The sequence below is a fragment of the Pleurodeles waltl genome, chromosome 4_1 (assembly GCF_031143425.1).
Source record: "Pleurodeles waltl isolate 20211129_DDA chromosome 4_1, aPleWal1.hap1.20221129, whole genome shotgun sequence".
NCBI classification, from domain to species: Eukaryota; Metazoa; Chordata; class Amphibia; order Caudata; family Salamandridae; genus Pleurodeles; species Pleurodeles waltl.
Window position 1 is genome coordinate 765,925,614 of NC_090442.1, and position 17,038 is coordinate 765,942,651.

The 17,038-nt window shown below is 43.4% G+C and overlaps 1 protein-coding gene across 1 annotated transcript in view; it reads left to right on the top strand.

Annotated features, from left to right (window-relative positions):
- Nucleotides 1–17,038, top strand: part of KCP (kielin cysteine rich BMP regulator) — a 521,393-nt gene that overhangs the window by 110,283 nt on the left and 394,072 nt on the right. Inside the window, exons 6-9 of the mRNA XM_069229392.1 lie at nt 3,241–3,380; nt 6,320–7,238; nt 7,806–9,168; nt 14,690–14,874. Of these exons, the coding sequence (XP_069085493.1) occupies nt 3,241–3,380; nt 6,320–7,238; nt 7,806–9,168; nt 14,690–14,874 (2,607 nt within the window). The remainder of the gene's footprint in view (nt 1–3,240; nt 3,381–6,319; nt 7,239–7,805; nt 9,169–14,689; nt 14,875–17,038) is intronic.

Sequence of the window (17,038 nt, forward strand, 5' to 3'; positions counted from 1 at the left end):
CAGCTTTAAAGAACCCTGCAAGCTCCCCGCAAGAAGCGTGAGACTTGCAACACTGCACCCGGCGACCCCGACTCGGCTGGTGGCGATCCAACACCTCAGGAGGGACCCCAGGACTACTCTAAGACTGTGAGTACAAAAACCTGTCCCCCCTGAGTCCCCACAGCGCCGCCTGCAGAGGGAATCCCGAGGCTTCCCCTGACCGCGACTCTTTGAAACCAAAGTCCCGACACCTGGGAGAGACCCTGCACCCGCAACCCCCAGGACCTGAAGGACCGGACTTTCACTGGAGGAGTGACCCCCAGGAGTCCCTCTCCCTTGCCCAAGTGGAGGTTTCCCCGAGGAACCCCCCCCTTGCCTGCCTGCAGCGCTGAAGAGATCCCTAGATCTCCCATTGACTTCCATTACAAACCCGACGCTTGTTTCTACACTGCACCCGGCCGCCCCCGCGCTGCTGAGGGTGAAATTTCTGTGTGGGCTTGTGTCCCCCCCGGTGCCCTACAAAACCCCCCTGGTCTGCCCTCCGAAGACGCGGGTACTTACCTGCAAGCAGACCGGAACCGGGGCACCCCCTCCTCTCCATTCTAGCCTATGTGTTTTGGGCACCACTTTGAACTCTGCACCTGACCGGCCCTGAGCTGCTGGTGTGGTGACTTTGGGGTTGCTCTGAACCCCCAACGGTGGGCTACCTTGGACCAAGAACTGAACCCTGTAAGTGTCTTACTTACCTGGTAAAACTAACAAATACTTACCTCCCCTAGGAACTGTGAAAATTGCACTAAGTGTCCACTTTTAAAACAGCTATTTGTGAATAACTTGAAAAGTATACATGCAATTTTGATGATTTGAAGTTCCTAAAGTACTTACCTGCAATACCTTTCGAATGAGATATTACATGTAGAATTTGAACCTGTGGTTCTTAAAATAAACTAAGAAAAGATATTTTTCTATATAAAAACCTATTGGCTGGATTTGTCTCTGAGTGTGTGTACCTCATTTATTGTCTTGTGTATGTACAACAAATGCTTAACACTACTCCTTGGATAAGCCTACTGCTCGACCACACTACCACAAAATAGAGCATTAGTATTATCTATTTTTACCACTATTTTACCTCTAAGGGGAACCCTTGGACTCTGTGCATGCTATTCCTTACTTTGAAATAGCACATACAGAGCCAACTTCCTACAAGCAGGGACAGAGGACCTTTGACTTCGGAGTCGCTGGTTTGATCTCACCTGGATTCCAGTGCCCCCGCCCCCTTCAATACAGCTTGGCTGCTTGCGCAGTTCCCTGTAATATCTCAATCATATAAACATGTCCTCGGTTTACTTTCCAGCGGAGGTGATCAGCTGCAAACAGAAAACACTACGCAATTGGCTCCTCAGTAGGCACTCTTAGCAGCGAGGTCAATGGATTGCGGTCCTTCCATCCATATGGACAGGTTCATCTACACTGATGAATCTTGCAAGAAACTCACACAGCTGATGGGGAGTTCAATCTCTCTGGATCTCACTTGGGGGGCATTTCAGAGTCTTCTATTTCAGACTTTGCATTTCTACAAGCACCTGTGGGTGCTTCTGTTGCTCTCTGCAGTGTGGACTATAAAGGGAACACTCTTTACTCACTCAAGGGCCCTCGTTAAGCACTTCAGACACGTTCTTCTAGATGTGTAAAAGCTGGTGCTCTGACAGAAGTGCTGCCTCAAGGATCTAGAATCCCGCGGACTTTCAAGCAGGCAGAGCTGCATCTTTTATTGGGGGGGAGGGGGGTTGCGGGGTGGGGGGGTCATTAAAGGCATACTTCAGAAACACTCCTCAAGGACAGAAGAGCCGTTCATGAAAAGACTCTGAAAACAGTACAAGCAAATGGATTCTTGAAATAATATTTGAAGAAGGCCTGGGGCAGAATTTCATTATTAGTGGTTGTCAACTTGGTCTCTCCAGAAGCGAAGAAGCAAAAAAAAAACACAGAAATAATCCAGGTACGGTTGTCGTCTTCACTGGGGAAGTCAACTACACAAACATTTGGTTATCACACTACTTATATCGTTCCTTTGGCCTCAACACTCTCAATGATACTCATCAAATTTTAGATTATATCTCTGGGTGTCTCCTAGCCCTCCTCAGGGCAGACCACTAGACATACTTGGATGACATCAAACTGCTGAAAGTCTTAAGGAGGCCATCACTGACTCATGCTCAGCAGACCACCTTTCATTACTCCAGTGTTGGGTGGAAGCAAACGGTCAGAGCCTTAACTGTGATAAAATGGAAATACTATCAGCTCAACGACCAACATGTAGACCTTCGTCCCAGCCTTCCCAGTGTCTCTTTTTATAGAACATTATTTGTTCCCCAGCTTCTGAAAATATGACTAGCAGACTCAAAGAACCAGGTTATGTACCTCGGCCTACTTAATTCTAATGCTTAATTACACCCTCATTGCCACTCCGCCAATAAAAATACTCCCAGCAACAACTCTCTCTCATTGTGAACTTCTTGCTGGCAATGATGTATGGTGCCAAAGCTACAGCACAGCTCATGAAAGTACTACCTGAAAATTCAGTCAGTTGCATTATGAGTCTCGAGCTGGCAACAGTATCACAAGTGCCCTTCAGCCTATGAAAATGCCACCTGTAGACTCAATGGCAAGCATTCTAACGGTCTTGCTGGTATTGTTCTACGGCACCTCAATGCAACACAACATATGAAAATACTACCCAAAGATTCAATGACCAGCACTATGAACTTCATGCTGGTGTTGCTGTATGGCACCACCGGTTTCACTTCAGCCACTGGCAGAACCCTAGAAGTGCAATTCGCCTCCCAGTTGAACATGGCTAATCAAATAAGCCACAATACCAATCACCAGGAATTTGCAAGTACTCTCAAATAAAGGACAAAAACAATCAACCTTGTAGGTTTTAATGTTCAGAACGTTTGCCTCCATCCAACAGCAAAGGAACAAATCCTTGTACTTTCTTCATGCTCACCCAACATGACAGGACCTGATGATGATGGGTCTAGGATCATGTACTTCTTTCACATGTGATGTAAGTTGGACTCTGAGCTTCCCATCAGCCCTACATTCCCTCTTTTTTACTCCCGCTGGTGCTGTAGTGCGTCATAAATGAATAAATGCAGTTGGAAACCCCTTGTATATCTTGCCTTAGCAGTGTCGTTGTTTGAATTTACACTCGCGTGCTCCTGGTTGGTTTTAAGCTGTCTGGTTTTCCTCTAGATCCCTGCACCTCCAGCCCTTGTTTGAACGGAGGGCAGTGCCAGCCTGTCCGCCCAGATACCAGGCAGCATCCCACGGGATTCATGTGCCAGTGCCCGCTGAGGTTCACGGGCCTCCTGTGTGAGAAACCGAGGCTGCAGGTAAGGAAGGCCCCTGCCCTGGCAGTCCAGTAAATGTACGCACTGTCTCACTCTCTTTCTCACCGCATACTCTGCAGCAGGCTCTAGCCAGCAGCGCCCCTCTCCATGGCACACTCAGAACCAGGTACTGATACTAGACAAGTATTTTCTGTAAACAGATCTGACAAGCAAATATTAGTTGCTGTGCAGTAGATTAAAGCTGCCAGAACGAGTCTAACCGGGATTCATGCATTAAGCGGCCCTGGCACGTCACAGGAGCCGAGTGCAGGCAGAGTCTGGTACCAAAGTGATGTCTGTTGGCTAGATGGTATATGGTTTTGGTTCAAATTCCAGACGAGGTAGCTTAGTCAAAGTGCCCTTGTTTTTATTACATTTTTTTATTGATTTTAACATTTAAGTAGCAATTGGGATTGTTCTGTGCCCAGAAGAAGAATGTTAACTACTTGTTACTTATTTTCTTTTGGGGTGTAGGTATATTCCCAGCAAGCAACTTTCAAGGGTGGTCGTAATGCCCCTTTTTGTTGCATCATTTACTAACTGCACTAATTTTCTCCAATAGTATGTTAATTTAGGACAATTCCAGACTATATGCATATATTGTGCCCCTAGTTCCACTCAGAGAGGGAATGCAGGCCTCTCAGTTGGGTAGAATTTATTGATCTTTCCCAGAGTAATATATATGTTCTGAGTACGTAATAAAACTGGATCAGTTTAAAACACATGTTCTTGGTTATGTTAGGGGCATATGTGAGCACCCTGTTCCAATCCACTTCTGAGATAGATCTCTGTAGGTCCATTGCCTAACGTTGTGTCAGATTGTCTAAGGGAGGTGCAGTTTGGCTAAGCTATGCCCAGTACAACAGAGTAACGGCTTTGCTCTTCCCTTTAGTGGTGCGGTCTTCAATCCCTGGTGTGGGGGAGGTTCCTCAGCTCCATCCTTCATATCTTTTTTATAGCAGCAGTAACCGTTCTCTGGAACCAAAACTGCCCTGTGGGTAAATCATATTTTTTGTTACAAGTCCCAAAGTTTAAGTGTGATCCCATCGTTAGAAGGTCCCCTATACTCAATACTCCTGTTTCCTTCCATAATTTCAAGTCACCCAGTTTGTTGCTGACACTTAGTCCCTCGGTAGGTAACTCTGGCAAGTATGGTCAGTGTGCAGATTTTGACAGGCACCTATACCAGCATTGTTTTAATATTCTAGGGGGAACATCTTCCCTTTACTCCTCTTTATCAGGCTGTAGAAGAATCCTTAATAATTGTGCCATGGACAGGATCCTACTAACCAGGGTTCCATGCCCGCCACATCACTTGTCAGCCATTGCAACTGAGCTGCTAGATAATAGACTTCAAATGTCGTGGTGGATACCCCACCCACAGATGTAGTAAGCAGGAGCTCAGACAGTGCCACCCTATGATTCTTTGTGTCCCACATTAAATCAGTGAGGAAAACACCCTGGAATTAACACTGGTAATGTCACAAAATAATATAGTAAATGGGGGAGTGTCATCATTTTGGTTACTGCTATCCTGTTCATAATTGTAAGTGGAAGCATGCCCCAAAACTGCACACATTTCCTCTTTGCCTGTATTTCTGGGTATCTGTTCTTGTCAAGTAAATCATGCTCCACACAATATAACTGCACTCCATGTTGCAAAGTGTAGTTGTTTCCCGTGTTTAGTTTTCTTAGGTTACACCAGTGTTATGCCCATGGGCAGCTGTACTGGGAAAGCACTGGAACTTCTATAGTTTATTCCTAAGCCAGAGATGGTTCCAAATGTGTCTAAAACCTCTGTTGTTTTCTCGGAGTCCCACCATCTATCACCCGCATGGAATCAAAATGTCCATGCTCGCATGGACATGCATCATAGGTTCACCTGTTCAGACCTGGCCCTCAACTATGTGCTTCCTAGCATGAGCGCAAGGTAGTGCTGTCTAGAAGGAGCTTGACACTTGGTGTTATGTAAAATGTGCTTCCTAGATGTTGTGCTACAGAAAGGACTTTCAAGATCAGGTTGCCCAGTGTAGGTCAGGGTGGTGGGATTTTTAGGTTAATTAAACCATTCACTACGTTAATGAGGTCCATTTAGATTCACTGTTTGTAAATGTATCTTTGTCGATATCCTGAAAATCTCTCATGATATGACCATCCTGGTTTTACATTGAACACACTTGATCTAGATTGTGAGCCAAAGAAACACTGTCTAGACTATGCTACCTAGTCAAATCTCTCCAGAATGTTAATCATTAATGAATATCCATAAAATCTGCTTCCCAGTTACTGCCTCTTAGGGACTCAAGCTGTACCCCGCTGATGAAGCCCATTGAGGCTGAGAAATATCTGGATTTTTTTGTTCCACTGTCGGGTAGGACCTGGTCTAGCTGTTTGCGCTGAATTACTTTTTTACTTTTTGTGAAGTGGGAACATTCTGATTTCCTTACAGTTGCCGCCTTCTGAAAAAGTATAGATTGGCTAGTCGTAATGTAATACATTGTTGCCCATAAGAATTCCCAATATATAAGATTCGTTCAGCAATTTTCATCCATTAGCTTGTGGTGTCTAAATAAGTCTTCCTACAGGGAAGTGGTGAAACCACTCATGGTTTCTAACTTGCTGTGCCACTTAAGCGAAGTGTTCTTCACTTCAGATGCCCAGCAAGGCTAAACCATAAACTACTTAAATTGGGTTCCTTTGAAGTGCTAAATAGCCAGTGCTTCACAATAGAATGTTGCCAGATTTATGTTCTGAGGAAGCAGGTTGATATATGGTGGTGCTTCCTAGAAGAGCACCTTGCTTACTAGACGAGTTTTTTCATTTTCTTCTCTGATTATCTTTCCACCCTATACTTCCTCCTTTAGGAAGGCACACCCATCACTATTGAAGTGAATGTATTGCAGTCTCTGACACTGTCATTTTATTGTGTTACCACCCTGCAGACATGCTCCATGCCTCAAGATGATGGACAGTGCACTGATGGACCTTCAAGGCAGCCAAAACAACACTGGTTTTACAGTGCTAAACACCGTCGCTGCATAGAATTTCTCTACACTGGCTGTGGTGGTAATGCCAACAACTTCCCTAGTCAAGAGGAGTGCCAGAGCCGCTGCGAGGTGGGAGCTTGTTGTTATCGCACCCCGACAGTCAGTAGAGTGCTCATTGGTTATGACCATGAGGGATATGACCGCTACGGGTACAACAGTTCAGGAGTAGATCGCAATCAGCGAAATAGAGTGGTCTTCAACCCGGTCCGATCTGGGCCTGCATTATTTGGTCCTAACGGGCAGATATTTAGTGGACTTAATGATGGCAGAGAATTTGACAAGTATGGATTTGATCAGCAAGGGTATGACCGAGATGGCTTTCACAAGGAGACTGGCTTCAACTTCACTGGCTACAACCGCAAGGGTGAACATGATGGGCGCATGGAGTTTAGCAGTGAAGGCTATGACAGGAATGGGTACAACCGGGCTGGATTCAACTGTGGTGGCCTTGGTGCTGATGGCTTCAGCTACCTGGAGTTCTGTGCGGGATTCACATACCAATGTGAGTCACTGTCATTGTCTCAGTGCCAGGCAATGGATGGCAGAGTGTCTGGACGTGAAGTAGTCAGCTTCTCTCCAGGTAAGAAGTGCGAGGAGACAGCTTGCCGTGAGCAGTGTGGGTGCTCCTATGTAGGAAGAACCTACCGTTTTGGGGAATCCTTTGAATATGGCTGTGAGGTGTGCCTCTGCAGTTACACTGGCGCAGTGGAATGCAACTGCAGGCAAGTGAGCCAGCGAAAAGAGATCCGAGACATGACTGCAGAGGAGCGAAATATCTATCAGAAAGCTATCAGGGATTTATATGCCAAAGAAGGTGAGCCTCCCTGGAAGCATAATTTCAAGTTTCTTTTGCATGATGACCAATATGTTTGTTCTTTTTTGATGATAGTGCCACTTATTTGTTCAACATATCATTTATTTGTTAAGTGTGTTACTCCTTTGGCTTTTGTGTCACTCCTGTGCTCAGCATGTCTCTCTTTTGTTGACTATCGCTCTTTTTCCACTATGTCTGTTCTTTGTTCAGTGTGTTACTCATTTGTGCAGTGTTTTAATCATTTTCCCAGTTTGTTGCCTTTTTGTCATAACAGCTTATTTCTTTGCCTAGAGTATAACTCCATAGCCTTGGATGATACACAGTTGTTCAGTGTTTCACTCCATCGTCCTGTGTGCCTCAGGAGGGCTTGAGCATGTTACTTTGCTAAAAATAGTTTTGCCCTGTCAGAAGAGCTTAATGAATCTGTCTTGACCTAAGTGTTTACATAGTTTACAAGGGAAGCATGCCTGACCTTTTGAGGCTATGCTGTTGTCAATTCTGTACTCTCCTTTCTAAAACCTGTTTTCTTTCTTACCATCCTCAACTCTATATTGGGAACCTGCACAGACATGTGGGAGGAGTTTGCCCGACTGAAAGCAGAGTACTGCCCCCAGGCCAATGGCAGGCTCACCTTTTTGCCTTGGCATCGCTACTTTCTGCGGCTGATGGAAAGGGAGCTCCAAAAGGTCTCTTCCTGTGACATCGCTATCCCTTACTTTGAGTGGACTGTAGACTCAGGGTCCCTGGAGACATCAGTAGTGTGGCAGGCCAATTTCTTTGGGGGCGATGGAGACTCAAGGTCAAGCTGTGTCCTACATCACCCCTTCCTACTAGAAAAGAACTGGGAACCTTGCCTCCGCAGAAGATTCAATACCTCAATAGTGCTGCCAGATGTCATCAACATCCAGCTCATTCTAGCAGAAGAATCTTTCCAAGAGTTTTCCTTTCATGTAGAGATGCTCTCCGGTCTCTTCCACCTTTGGGTTGGGGGGCATATGGCATCCCTCTTTAGTGCTTATGACCCCATCTTTCTCTCACATTATGCCTTCATCGACAAGTTGTGGACACTTTGGCAGGAAAAAAGTTCAGATGGTCTTCCCCGCTACCCTTCAGATGCACGTTACATCAAGATGAAGCCTTTTGATGTTGCACCTGATGACATCTTGCTTGCTCAGCAACAGCTGTGCATTAGATATATCTCCATCACTCTTGGAGCACCCTGTAACTACACAGTGATACCAAAACATCATGAGTTAGAAGGGCAAGTGTTTGAATCTGACTATGGACCATTTGACCTGCATGGTTATAATATGATGGGCTATGATCGGAGAGGCTTCGACCAGCAGGGCTGGAATCAGTATGGCTATGGAAGGAATGGTTTTGACAGAGATGGCTTTGATGTGGATGGATTTGATATTTCTGGCTACAACCGCTATGGTTTTAACAGATCTCAGGTGACCCCTTTTGGGATGAGAAAAGATGGGACATTGCTTCCAGAAGTACGAGCTGAGGTTATTGATCCACTCTTCAAGAAGGGATATAACACTTATGGCTACGACCGATCAGGCATGGACAGAAACGGATTTGATGTTTTTGGGTTTAACCTGGAAGGATATGACCGAGACCAGTGCAACTATTTTTTTCACGGCCCTCATTACCTGAGGTTCTACTTCTTCATTCAACAGCAGGTGTATGTGCTGGGGAAGGATGTCTTAACCAACATTAAACGTATCTGTCCTCCGATAAGCCCTTTGCCGTCTTGGTGGTTGCAGCATTCCTGGGTGACACAGGAGGTGCTGGTGACCTTGCAAGTTGTGAGGCAGCTGGAGGAGAGGTGGACATCACAACACATGTTTGACAGCCACTATATACCTAACATCTCCTCAGTGAGGGAGAACAACCTTTGGTTACCCGTGACCCCCGACCTAAGGTAAGAGATTGATACCTCCAGAATGTGAATGTGTCAGAAAGTTTTAGGAAGGCTGCAATGAACAGCTGATTATGCATGAGCATCATTGCTCAGACAAAGAAAGGAGTTCAACGTGATTTCAATGTAACAGGAACATTTGCCCTTTAAAATTGTGTAGGAATGTTACAAGGAACTGATGATGTGTTACTCACAATGCAAATCATTATACATACTTGCCTTGAATTATTTAGGAAGTCTGTTGCCTTATCAACATGCACACAGGGGTGGTTTGGTGACACTAACCCCTAGGACTTATGCTTCACTCTGATTTATTATGTATTTATAAAAGGAGGTAGCATGTACCAAAAATAATGTGGGATATAATTTGTTGTGATATATAAGACTTGATTTAGTGAGCATTAGAGAAAAACAAAGAGATTTCAAGCGTCATTAGAGTTCGTAAACATTTAATAACAATGATCAATACTCATCAGTTTCAAGTTCTTTGTTCATTCAATATGAGTTTTATCCTAGGGTGCAGCCTTTGGGCTTTCTCAAGGCTCTCCAGATTTGTAAGATAGTAATAGTTTAAACCTCGTGGATATGGGATTTCAGTGCAGCCTTGAGGAATCTATGATAAGTGCCTATATGCAGCTGATATGACTAGGTATCACTAAGGGACAGGACTCCCTGCACCTTCTTTGTGATAACTCATGTTTCTGTATTTTAGTGAAGCAGGTCGAAATCTGTGGTTCCTTCAAGGGGTAAAACAAGTATGTATATAATAATTAAGGTCAAGAGAATCCTTTGAGCAATACAGATCATGGCAATTGGGAATCAGGACACGATTTTCCATCAAGTGACTGTCTCCAACAACACGTGGTCTGCTCACATATGTGTCCATGAAAATTCAGAAAAGTGGATTTTGTCTGTCTCTGTTGCTTTGTACAGACTCGTTTTACCCCTGAAAGGAACCATATAGTATAAGTGTCCTACTTTATTATAGTTCAAAGGAGCAGCAGGAATTCCTTTTTCTTAGTGACACATAGGGCCAGATGTAGCAAGCCTTTTGCGCCTCGCAAACTACGAAAAACGCAGTTTGCGAGGCGCAAAAGGCCAAACGCAATGCACAACCGCAAATTGCGAGTCGGTACCGACTCGCAATTTGAGGCTGCGACTCGCAAATAGGAAGGGGTGTTCACTTCCTATTTGCGACCGCATCGCCATGCAGAGTTGCTTTGGGACCGCGAATGCGGTCGCAAACCAACTCGCAGTTACCATCCACTTGAAGTGGATGGTAACTCATTCGCAAAAGGGAAGGGGTCCTCATGGGACCCCTTCCCCTTTGTGAATGCCAATAAAACAATTTTTTCAGAGCAGGCAGTGGTCCTATGGACCACTGCCTGCTCTGAAAAAACCGAAACTAAATGGTTTTGGTATTTTTCTTTTTGCAGCTCGTTTTCCTTTAAGGAAAACGGGCTGCAAAAAGAAAAAAAAAATGCTTTATTCAAAAAGCAGTCACGGACATGGTGGTCTGCTGTCTCCAGCAGGCCACCATCCGTGTGAGTGCCTAGACTCGCTATGGGGTCGCAAACTGCGACCCACCTCATTAATATTCATGAGGTGTGTCTTTGCGACCCCATAGCGAGTCGCAGAAGGTGTCTGAGACACCTTTCTGCATTTGGTTTTGCGAGTTGCAATTTGCGAGTCGCTATGACTCGCAAATTGCAAGTTTCAAAATCAAATTTACCTACATCTGGCCCATAGTCACCCCAGCTGCATACAGGTACCTAACAAAGTCCCTTCATGATCGCATTGAAATCCCTTTTCCACAAAATCTTGAGATTTAAACTATTAATATCATATGTATGTAGAGAGTCGTGGGAAAGCTCTAGAACTGCACACGCTGACAGGGCAAAACACGTGGTAGCTGAACAAATAACAACTGTTGACTATTGAATATTGTTATTAAATGTTGTTTATGAACTCCAGTGTTGCTTGAAGTCTCCTTGTTTTTCTGAAATGCTTACTAAATCAAATCTTATGTATCACAACAATTGATGCCCAACATTATTTTTGACCTGCATCCACCATTATAAATACTGACTCTAACTAGGTTAACCTAGATTCAATGCACTTTCCGTACCACAAATTGACCAAGATTTCATTAAGCTATGGATTGGGTATTGTAGAATGAGTGGGTATAATAAATAGCCCTCTCCCCCTCATTATGATTTATTATGTTATGTTATCTTATAGAGATGTGTACTCAGTGTATTGCCATTAATACGGCCAGGCCACACTGGGACTCTGAACGTGCAGATGCTGGATGAACTAAACCTCTGCACATTTACCACAAAGACCAACGTGGTGGGAACAAAATGATGTAGGATTTCTGGAAACCTCTGCTCCTCCAGTCAGACCACATTCCCTTTATGACCCTTACATCTCTTCCCTACACCGACTGCTGCAGCAAGTCTGCTGCAACACAATCCAATCACAACTTTGACACATGCAACAAAACCAACTCCTTCTGCAGTGGGGGCTTTCTACTTACACACATCTCCAACCACTCATGTAGACTTTAGCCTCCAGTCATTGTTAGACAAAGCAATACCACTATAGTATCACACCAGAGACTGTTGCATTCTATCTGCACACCAGATAACAAAATGTGACATATAATGGAGGGGGTCTTATAAAGGTCTCCGATACAGCTTATGAAGTAGATTGAAGGCCCATCAGAAGCAAGGGTGCTGTACCTTTTATTGGAGTGTGCTTTTACCCTGCTATACGTAATTTGTACCATGCAGCTTCTGTATTTAGTGACATTCAGTAGAGTAGAGTAAGGTCCAGAAAACATGACTTGTCCCATGCAGTCTCTGTATCTGGTGACATTCAATAAAGCACAGTAAGGAGCAGAATTTGTTTCTGATCTGTGTGTAGGTACTTGTATTGTGTGAATCCTTTTACAAAGTAATTTCCATTTGAAATATGACCTTTGAGAGTTTAGTCTGAGAACGAGACACCAACTTCAACCAAAGATTTGCCATGGCAGCCAAATATTGAGTGAGTTGCTCCAGCTACACATGGGCATTCCCGATACTATCACATAGAGTTTGAGATAGATCTTGTGGTTCTTAGTAAAAGTTCTTGTACACAGAATCTCTGTGTTTCGGCTAGGCTCTTGAGCCCCGACTAATGTCTGCTCTGCAAGGTTCAGCTATGCACTTTACTCCTACTACAAAGTTGTACACACTCCTTCAGGCGCCTTGTTGTCACGAGACAAGCCTTACATTGTGGTATTAAAATGGTGCAAGTCAACTCTTTTTTCTGACCATTATCCTAGTTGGGATACCATGGTAAAAAATCAGTACTAGTACTTTACACAGAAGTGTAGGGTTTAGGTGCAATTGAAAGTGATGCATTGTGATGACTTGAGATAGAATTCGTCCACAGCAATACAAGCTTCACACACTGCATTCAGAGCACATTAAGCCCGTTAGTGGAAAGAGAGGTGGAATTGTGGCTTCATGCCAAGACTACTAACACAATGTGGTATTTTATAGTGGCTTTGTGTTTGGTGGGTATGTAGTGGAATTAAATGTTGGAATGTGGTACATACATAGCTGTCACCTGAAGCGCAGTGAACCAGGGGTCATGTATGTAATCGTTCAGGTAAAGGGAACTTGTGAGATCACTAGGGCGCTCTTGATAGTATCCACATGGGTTAGGGAACATCAGGCAGCCATGGGTGAACAGGAGCAGGCTTATGATCACAATTAGTCATTGTCTTCCATGCAAGCTGCACCTGTGCTCAGGTGTGAGATGCAGGCCTGATGTCGGGAGCTGGCAGTCGGGACTGCTCTCACTCAGGAGGTTATAAGAGGCCTCAGAATGCTAATCAAGTAAAGATAGGTTATTGGTGGATCATTAAAAAGTCACAGTAAAATGATTGCATTTGGGATTTAAAAATTAACAATTGAAGTAGTCTAGTGAGTAAACCCTGTATTAGCTATTGCCAATTCTTTATAATCCTAGATACTTCATGTATAGTTTAAATAAATGCCTAGAGCCTTACTTAAAGTTTGTCTGAACTTAAAATCCTCCAATTTCTGGAGGAAATGCTAAGTACAGAGTAAATTTCAACAGCTGAATTTCCTCCTTTAGAGTTATAGATGAATGACATTAAGCTGGTCCAGTTTACACCAAATGAAGCATTTCTTCAAAAAATTGTAGCATCATGCCCTAGATCATCGCCGTTTTTAAAACTGACTTAAAGATTCATTCCAATAATCATACCATTGTACATAAATATTAATATAGTAATTGTACACTGGTAGAAAATAATTTAAATAAAGAATAGAAATTGGACCTAACCTAGTGTGGGGACCCAGAGATGATCTAAAAAGAAAGAGTGTGTCGTGCTGAATGTTTTGGTGGTCCCATTGTCCTAGGACCAGCACACGGTGAGTTATGAGCAAAAAGTTTGAAAAAGAATGCATGCAAAGCATTATGGGGCGACTTTTCTTGAGTGCAGTGAGTATTTTAGTATCAGCTGTCCTGCTGTGCCAAGAGAACCCCATTATGGATTTCTGAGTTTTTTAGTAAAGCATTTGATGGAGTTTGAGCTGTTGGCACTGTGAGTGCTATGAGGGCCATGGCTGCCATGGAGCATGAAGGGGAGAGACAAAAGAAAAAAATAGTTTACCCATGCTGAAGTATATCGGCAATCGTGCAATTAGCCATGTAACAGGGCCAGTCTGCAAGGCAGTAACAAAACCGCCCCAAGGCTGGAGAAATGTAAAGCATTTACCAATGACATCAAGGGATTTTTAAAAGGCAAGTACACAGACGAGTGAAAGTGATGGGCATGGTTAAAAGACCACAATACTTACAATAGGTCAAAGCGTCTGCGAGCTCCACCTAAAAATGATTGCATATAATTATCTGTGATATCGTAGATTATCATCACACGACTTTCTATTGTTGGTTAATGAAAGACCCCTCCTCCTTCACCCACACAGGGGCAAGAAACAGAATTACATGTCATTTTTTTACTTTTAAATAGCTATCAGCATGTCTTCTGAATCAGCCAGATAAATATGCAACTGACAATTAGAGCACAGAATATTGAGGTTATTTCAAGAAATTGACTGCTGCTTATTCATCCCTAATTTAAAAGAAAAAGCTCCAGGCTTTCACCACAGTGTGTGTGGACAGTAAGGGTAGAATGGAAGGAACCAGCCAGCTTTTTATTGGCTTATTATGTCACAAGTACGAAGGGGTGAATGATATATATCCCTTATAATGTTTTAATAGTAAGGCTGGAGTTACTTCATCTTCATGTACCATACAGAAATCTCAAATCAAGGATGTTAGTCAAATCTAGTTAAGGCAAGTCTAATACATTTAAAGTGTTTAGAAGTTGGTAACAGGTTTACATGTGTGAGTAATATTTGTGCCCAGTATCCAGATTTCGAATGTCCTAATCTTTCAGTGTTGTTTTGATTTGGTTGTATTCTACTTTTCTCACCTGCAGGTTGTGCTTTGAAGCACACTTTTTCTCAGGTTGCCCACTTGGTACCACCCCCGTGAGTTGCCCGGACTTGTGCCAGGATGAGCAGTGTGTAGGCCACCCCAGTGCTGAGTGTCGTGTCCAGATGTGCGGGTCCTGTTTTGCAGAGTGGTACGACCAGGTTACTGGCAACAGTGTTTTGTGCCATGGTGGGTCCGCTAACAAAGCTTTCTCCTTCTTGGAAAGATCTTGTGTGTGCAAGGAAGGAAGGCTGTATAAGTCTGAGCATGTTTATGTGATGAGACAGAGTTAAGTCGCTCAAATGCAAATGTCCTCAGTGAGCTGCCACTATATCTGTTCTAGACTCCCAAATTCTTTGTATAGTGTAAAGCACAGAGGTGGTGGTCTAAACAATCCTTTCTGTCGGAGTCTTTTATTGCCTCCAAAATACCAAACCTTTTGTCTGGTAATTAGAAGTCAAGGGATATGGTTATTTTTCTGTCCAGGATCCTAGTTACATGTGTTTTTTATTCATACTGTAACCCTAATTTCCCTGATACATAGATGGCAGGTCACAACCAGGAGTCTAGCTGCTTTCCTTCACAACCCACGAGGTGAACTAATTCACTAGTTTCTGTATGTCCTGGTCCATGCCACCTCTGGGCTGCTTAAGGATTGTGCATGTTTTTTATCTGATAGAGATTGGACACTTTCCTTGTAGACTTTTAATTTGTACATATTCACTGAAAGTAAAGAGGAGTTTTCAGGCACAGGAGATTTGCAGAGACAGAAGTGAGTTATCAAGTGCACGGAAGCCTTGTGAAAGGTTGTGCGTGGCAAACAAGCTAGAAATGAGTGCAGAAAAGGACAGGTCGGTGGAGACTGCACCGGTCAGGATAAGAATTGCAAGAGAAAGATTGAAGTCAAGGAAACTCCCATAGAACGAAAGCATGCTCACTTGCTTGGAAAACTGGTAAAAATAAAAGTTGTGACCTGAACAGCGAACAGACTATGACTCCATCAAAGCACAGACCTCTCATAAAACCCCCCTATGCTATCTTAACTTCACAGATGTTAATCCATGAAAGAGGAGTAAACAGTGCCTATCTGGTTATACAGACAAAAACTATAATTAGATACAGCAGATGGACAAGAAAATCCATCAAAACTCAGTAGGAATTAACACTGTTGGTACGGGTTGCTATTCACAGAAGTGCCACGAGCATCATACGTGAGGTCCCACGCACTGTGGTACCTTTACCATCAAGTAGTTGAGTTCCTATCCCTACTTTAGACTCTTAGCAGACTCATTTCCCTGTTGAGCGAGAACAGACAAAGAAGGTGGTTAAACTACTCTTTTCCCACAGCTTTCTCTTTGATCGTTGGGACCAGGGCTAGCAAGGGCAGTTTCAAGTGTATTAAAGGGCCCTCTAGGGGTACCACGTGCTATACCTTGCTAGCTATAGTTAATGTCCTTAGGTGATGGCTTCTTTGATAAAGTAACCAGGCACTGTGGAACAAGAGGCACATCATGGGATTAGTGGAGAGGGTATGACGCACAAGTCACTGCTGCTAGAGAAAGCTACGCAATAGAAAATATGTGGAATCCTAAGGCAGGATTAAAACAAAGTAGAATAGGATCAAGATTGGAACTCAGATGTGGAGCCTGTAACAAGCGGCATTGTTTGGATTTAGGAACATTCACTCATCCTATACAAGTAGGTTTGCCAGTTTTAGTAACTTGTTTTTTTATGTCTGTTACTAATACGTTTATGGGCATGTAAGGTAGTTTTTTCCGAGGTTTCTAAGACTGTCAGTGGTTACTGGGCTCTGTCCTGTTTTTATATTGTTGATTGTGACTGATGTAGGAAGTTGGCTCTGTATGTGCTATTTCAAAGTAAGGAATAGCATGCACAGAGTCCAAGGGTTCCCCTTAGAGGTAAAATAGTGGTAAAAAGAGATAATACTAATGCTCTATTTTGTGGTAGTGTGGTCGAGCAGTAGGCTTACCCAAGGAGTAGTGTTAAGCATTTGTTGTACATACACAAGACAATAAATGAGGTACACACACTCAGAGACAAATCCAGCCAATAGGTTTTTATATAGAAAAATATCTTTTCTTAGTTTATTTTAAGAACCACAGGTTCAAATTCTACATGTAATATCTCATTCGAAAGGTATTGCAGGTAAGTACTTTAGGAACTTCAAATCATCAAAATTGCATGTATACTTTTCAAGTTATTCACAAATAGCTGTTTTAAAAGTGGACACTTAGTGCAATTTTCACAGTTCCTAGGGGAGGTAAGTATTTGTTAGTTTTACCAGGTAAGTAAGACACTTACAGGGTTCAGTTCTTGGTCCAAGGTAGCCCAC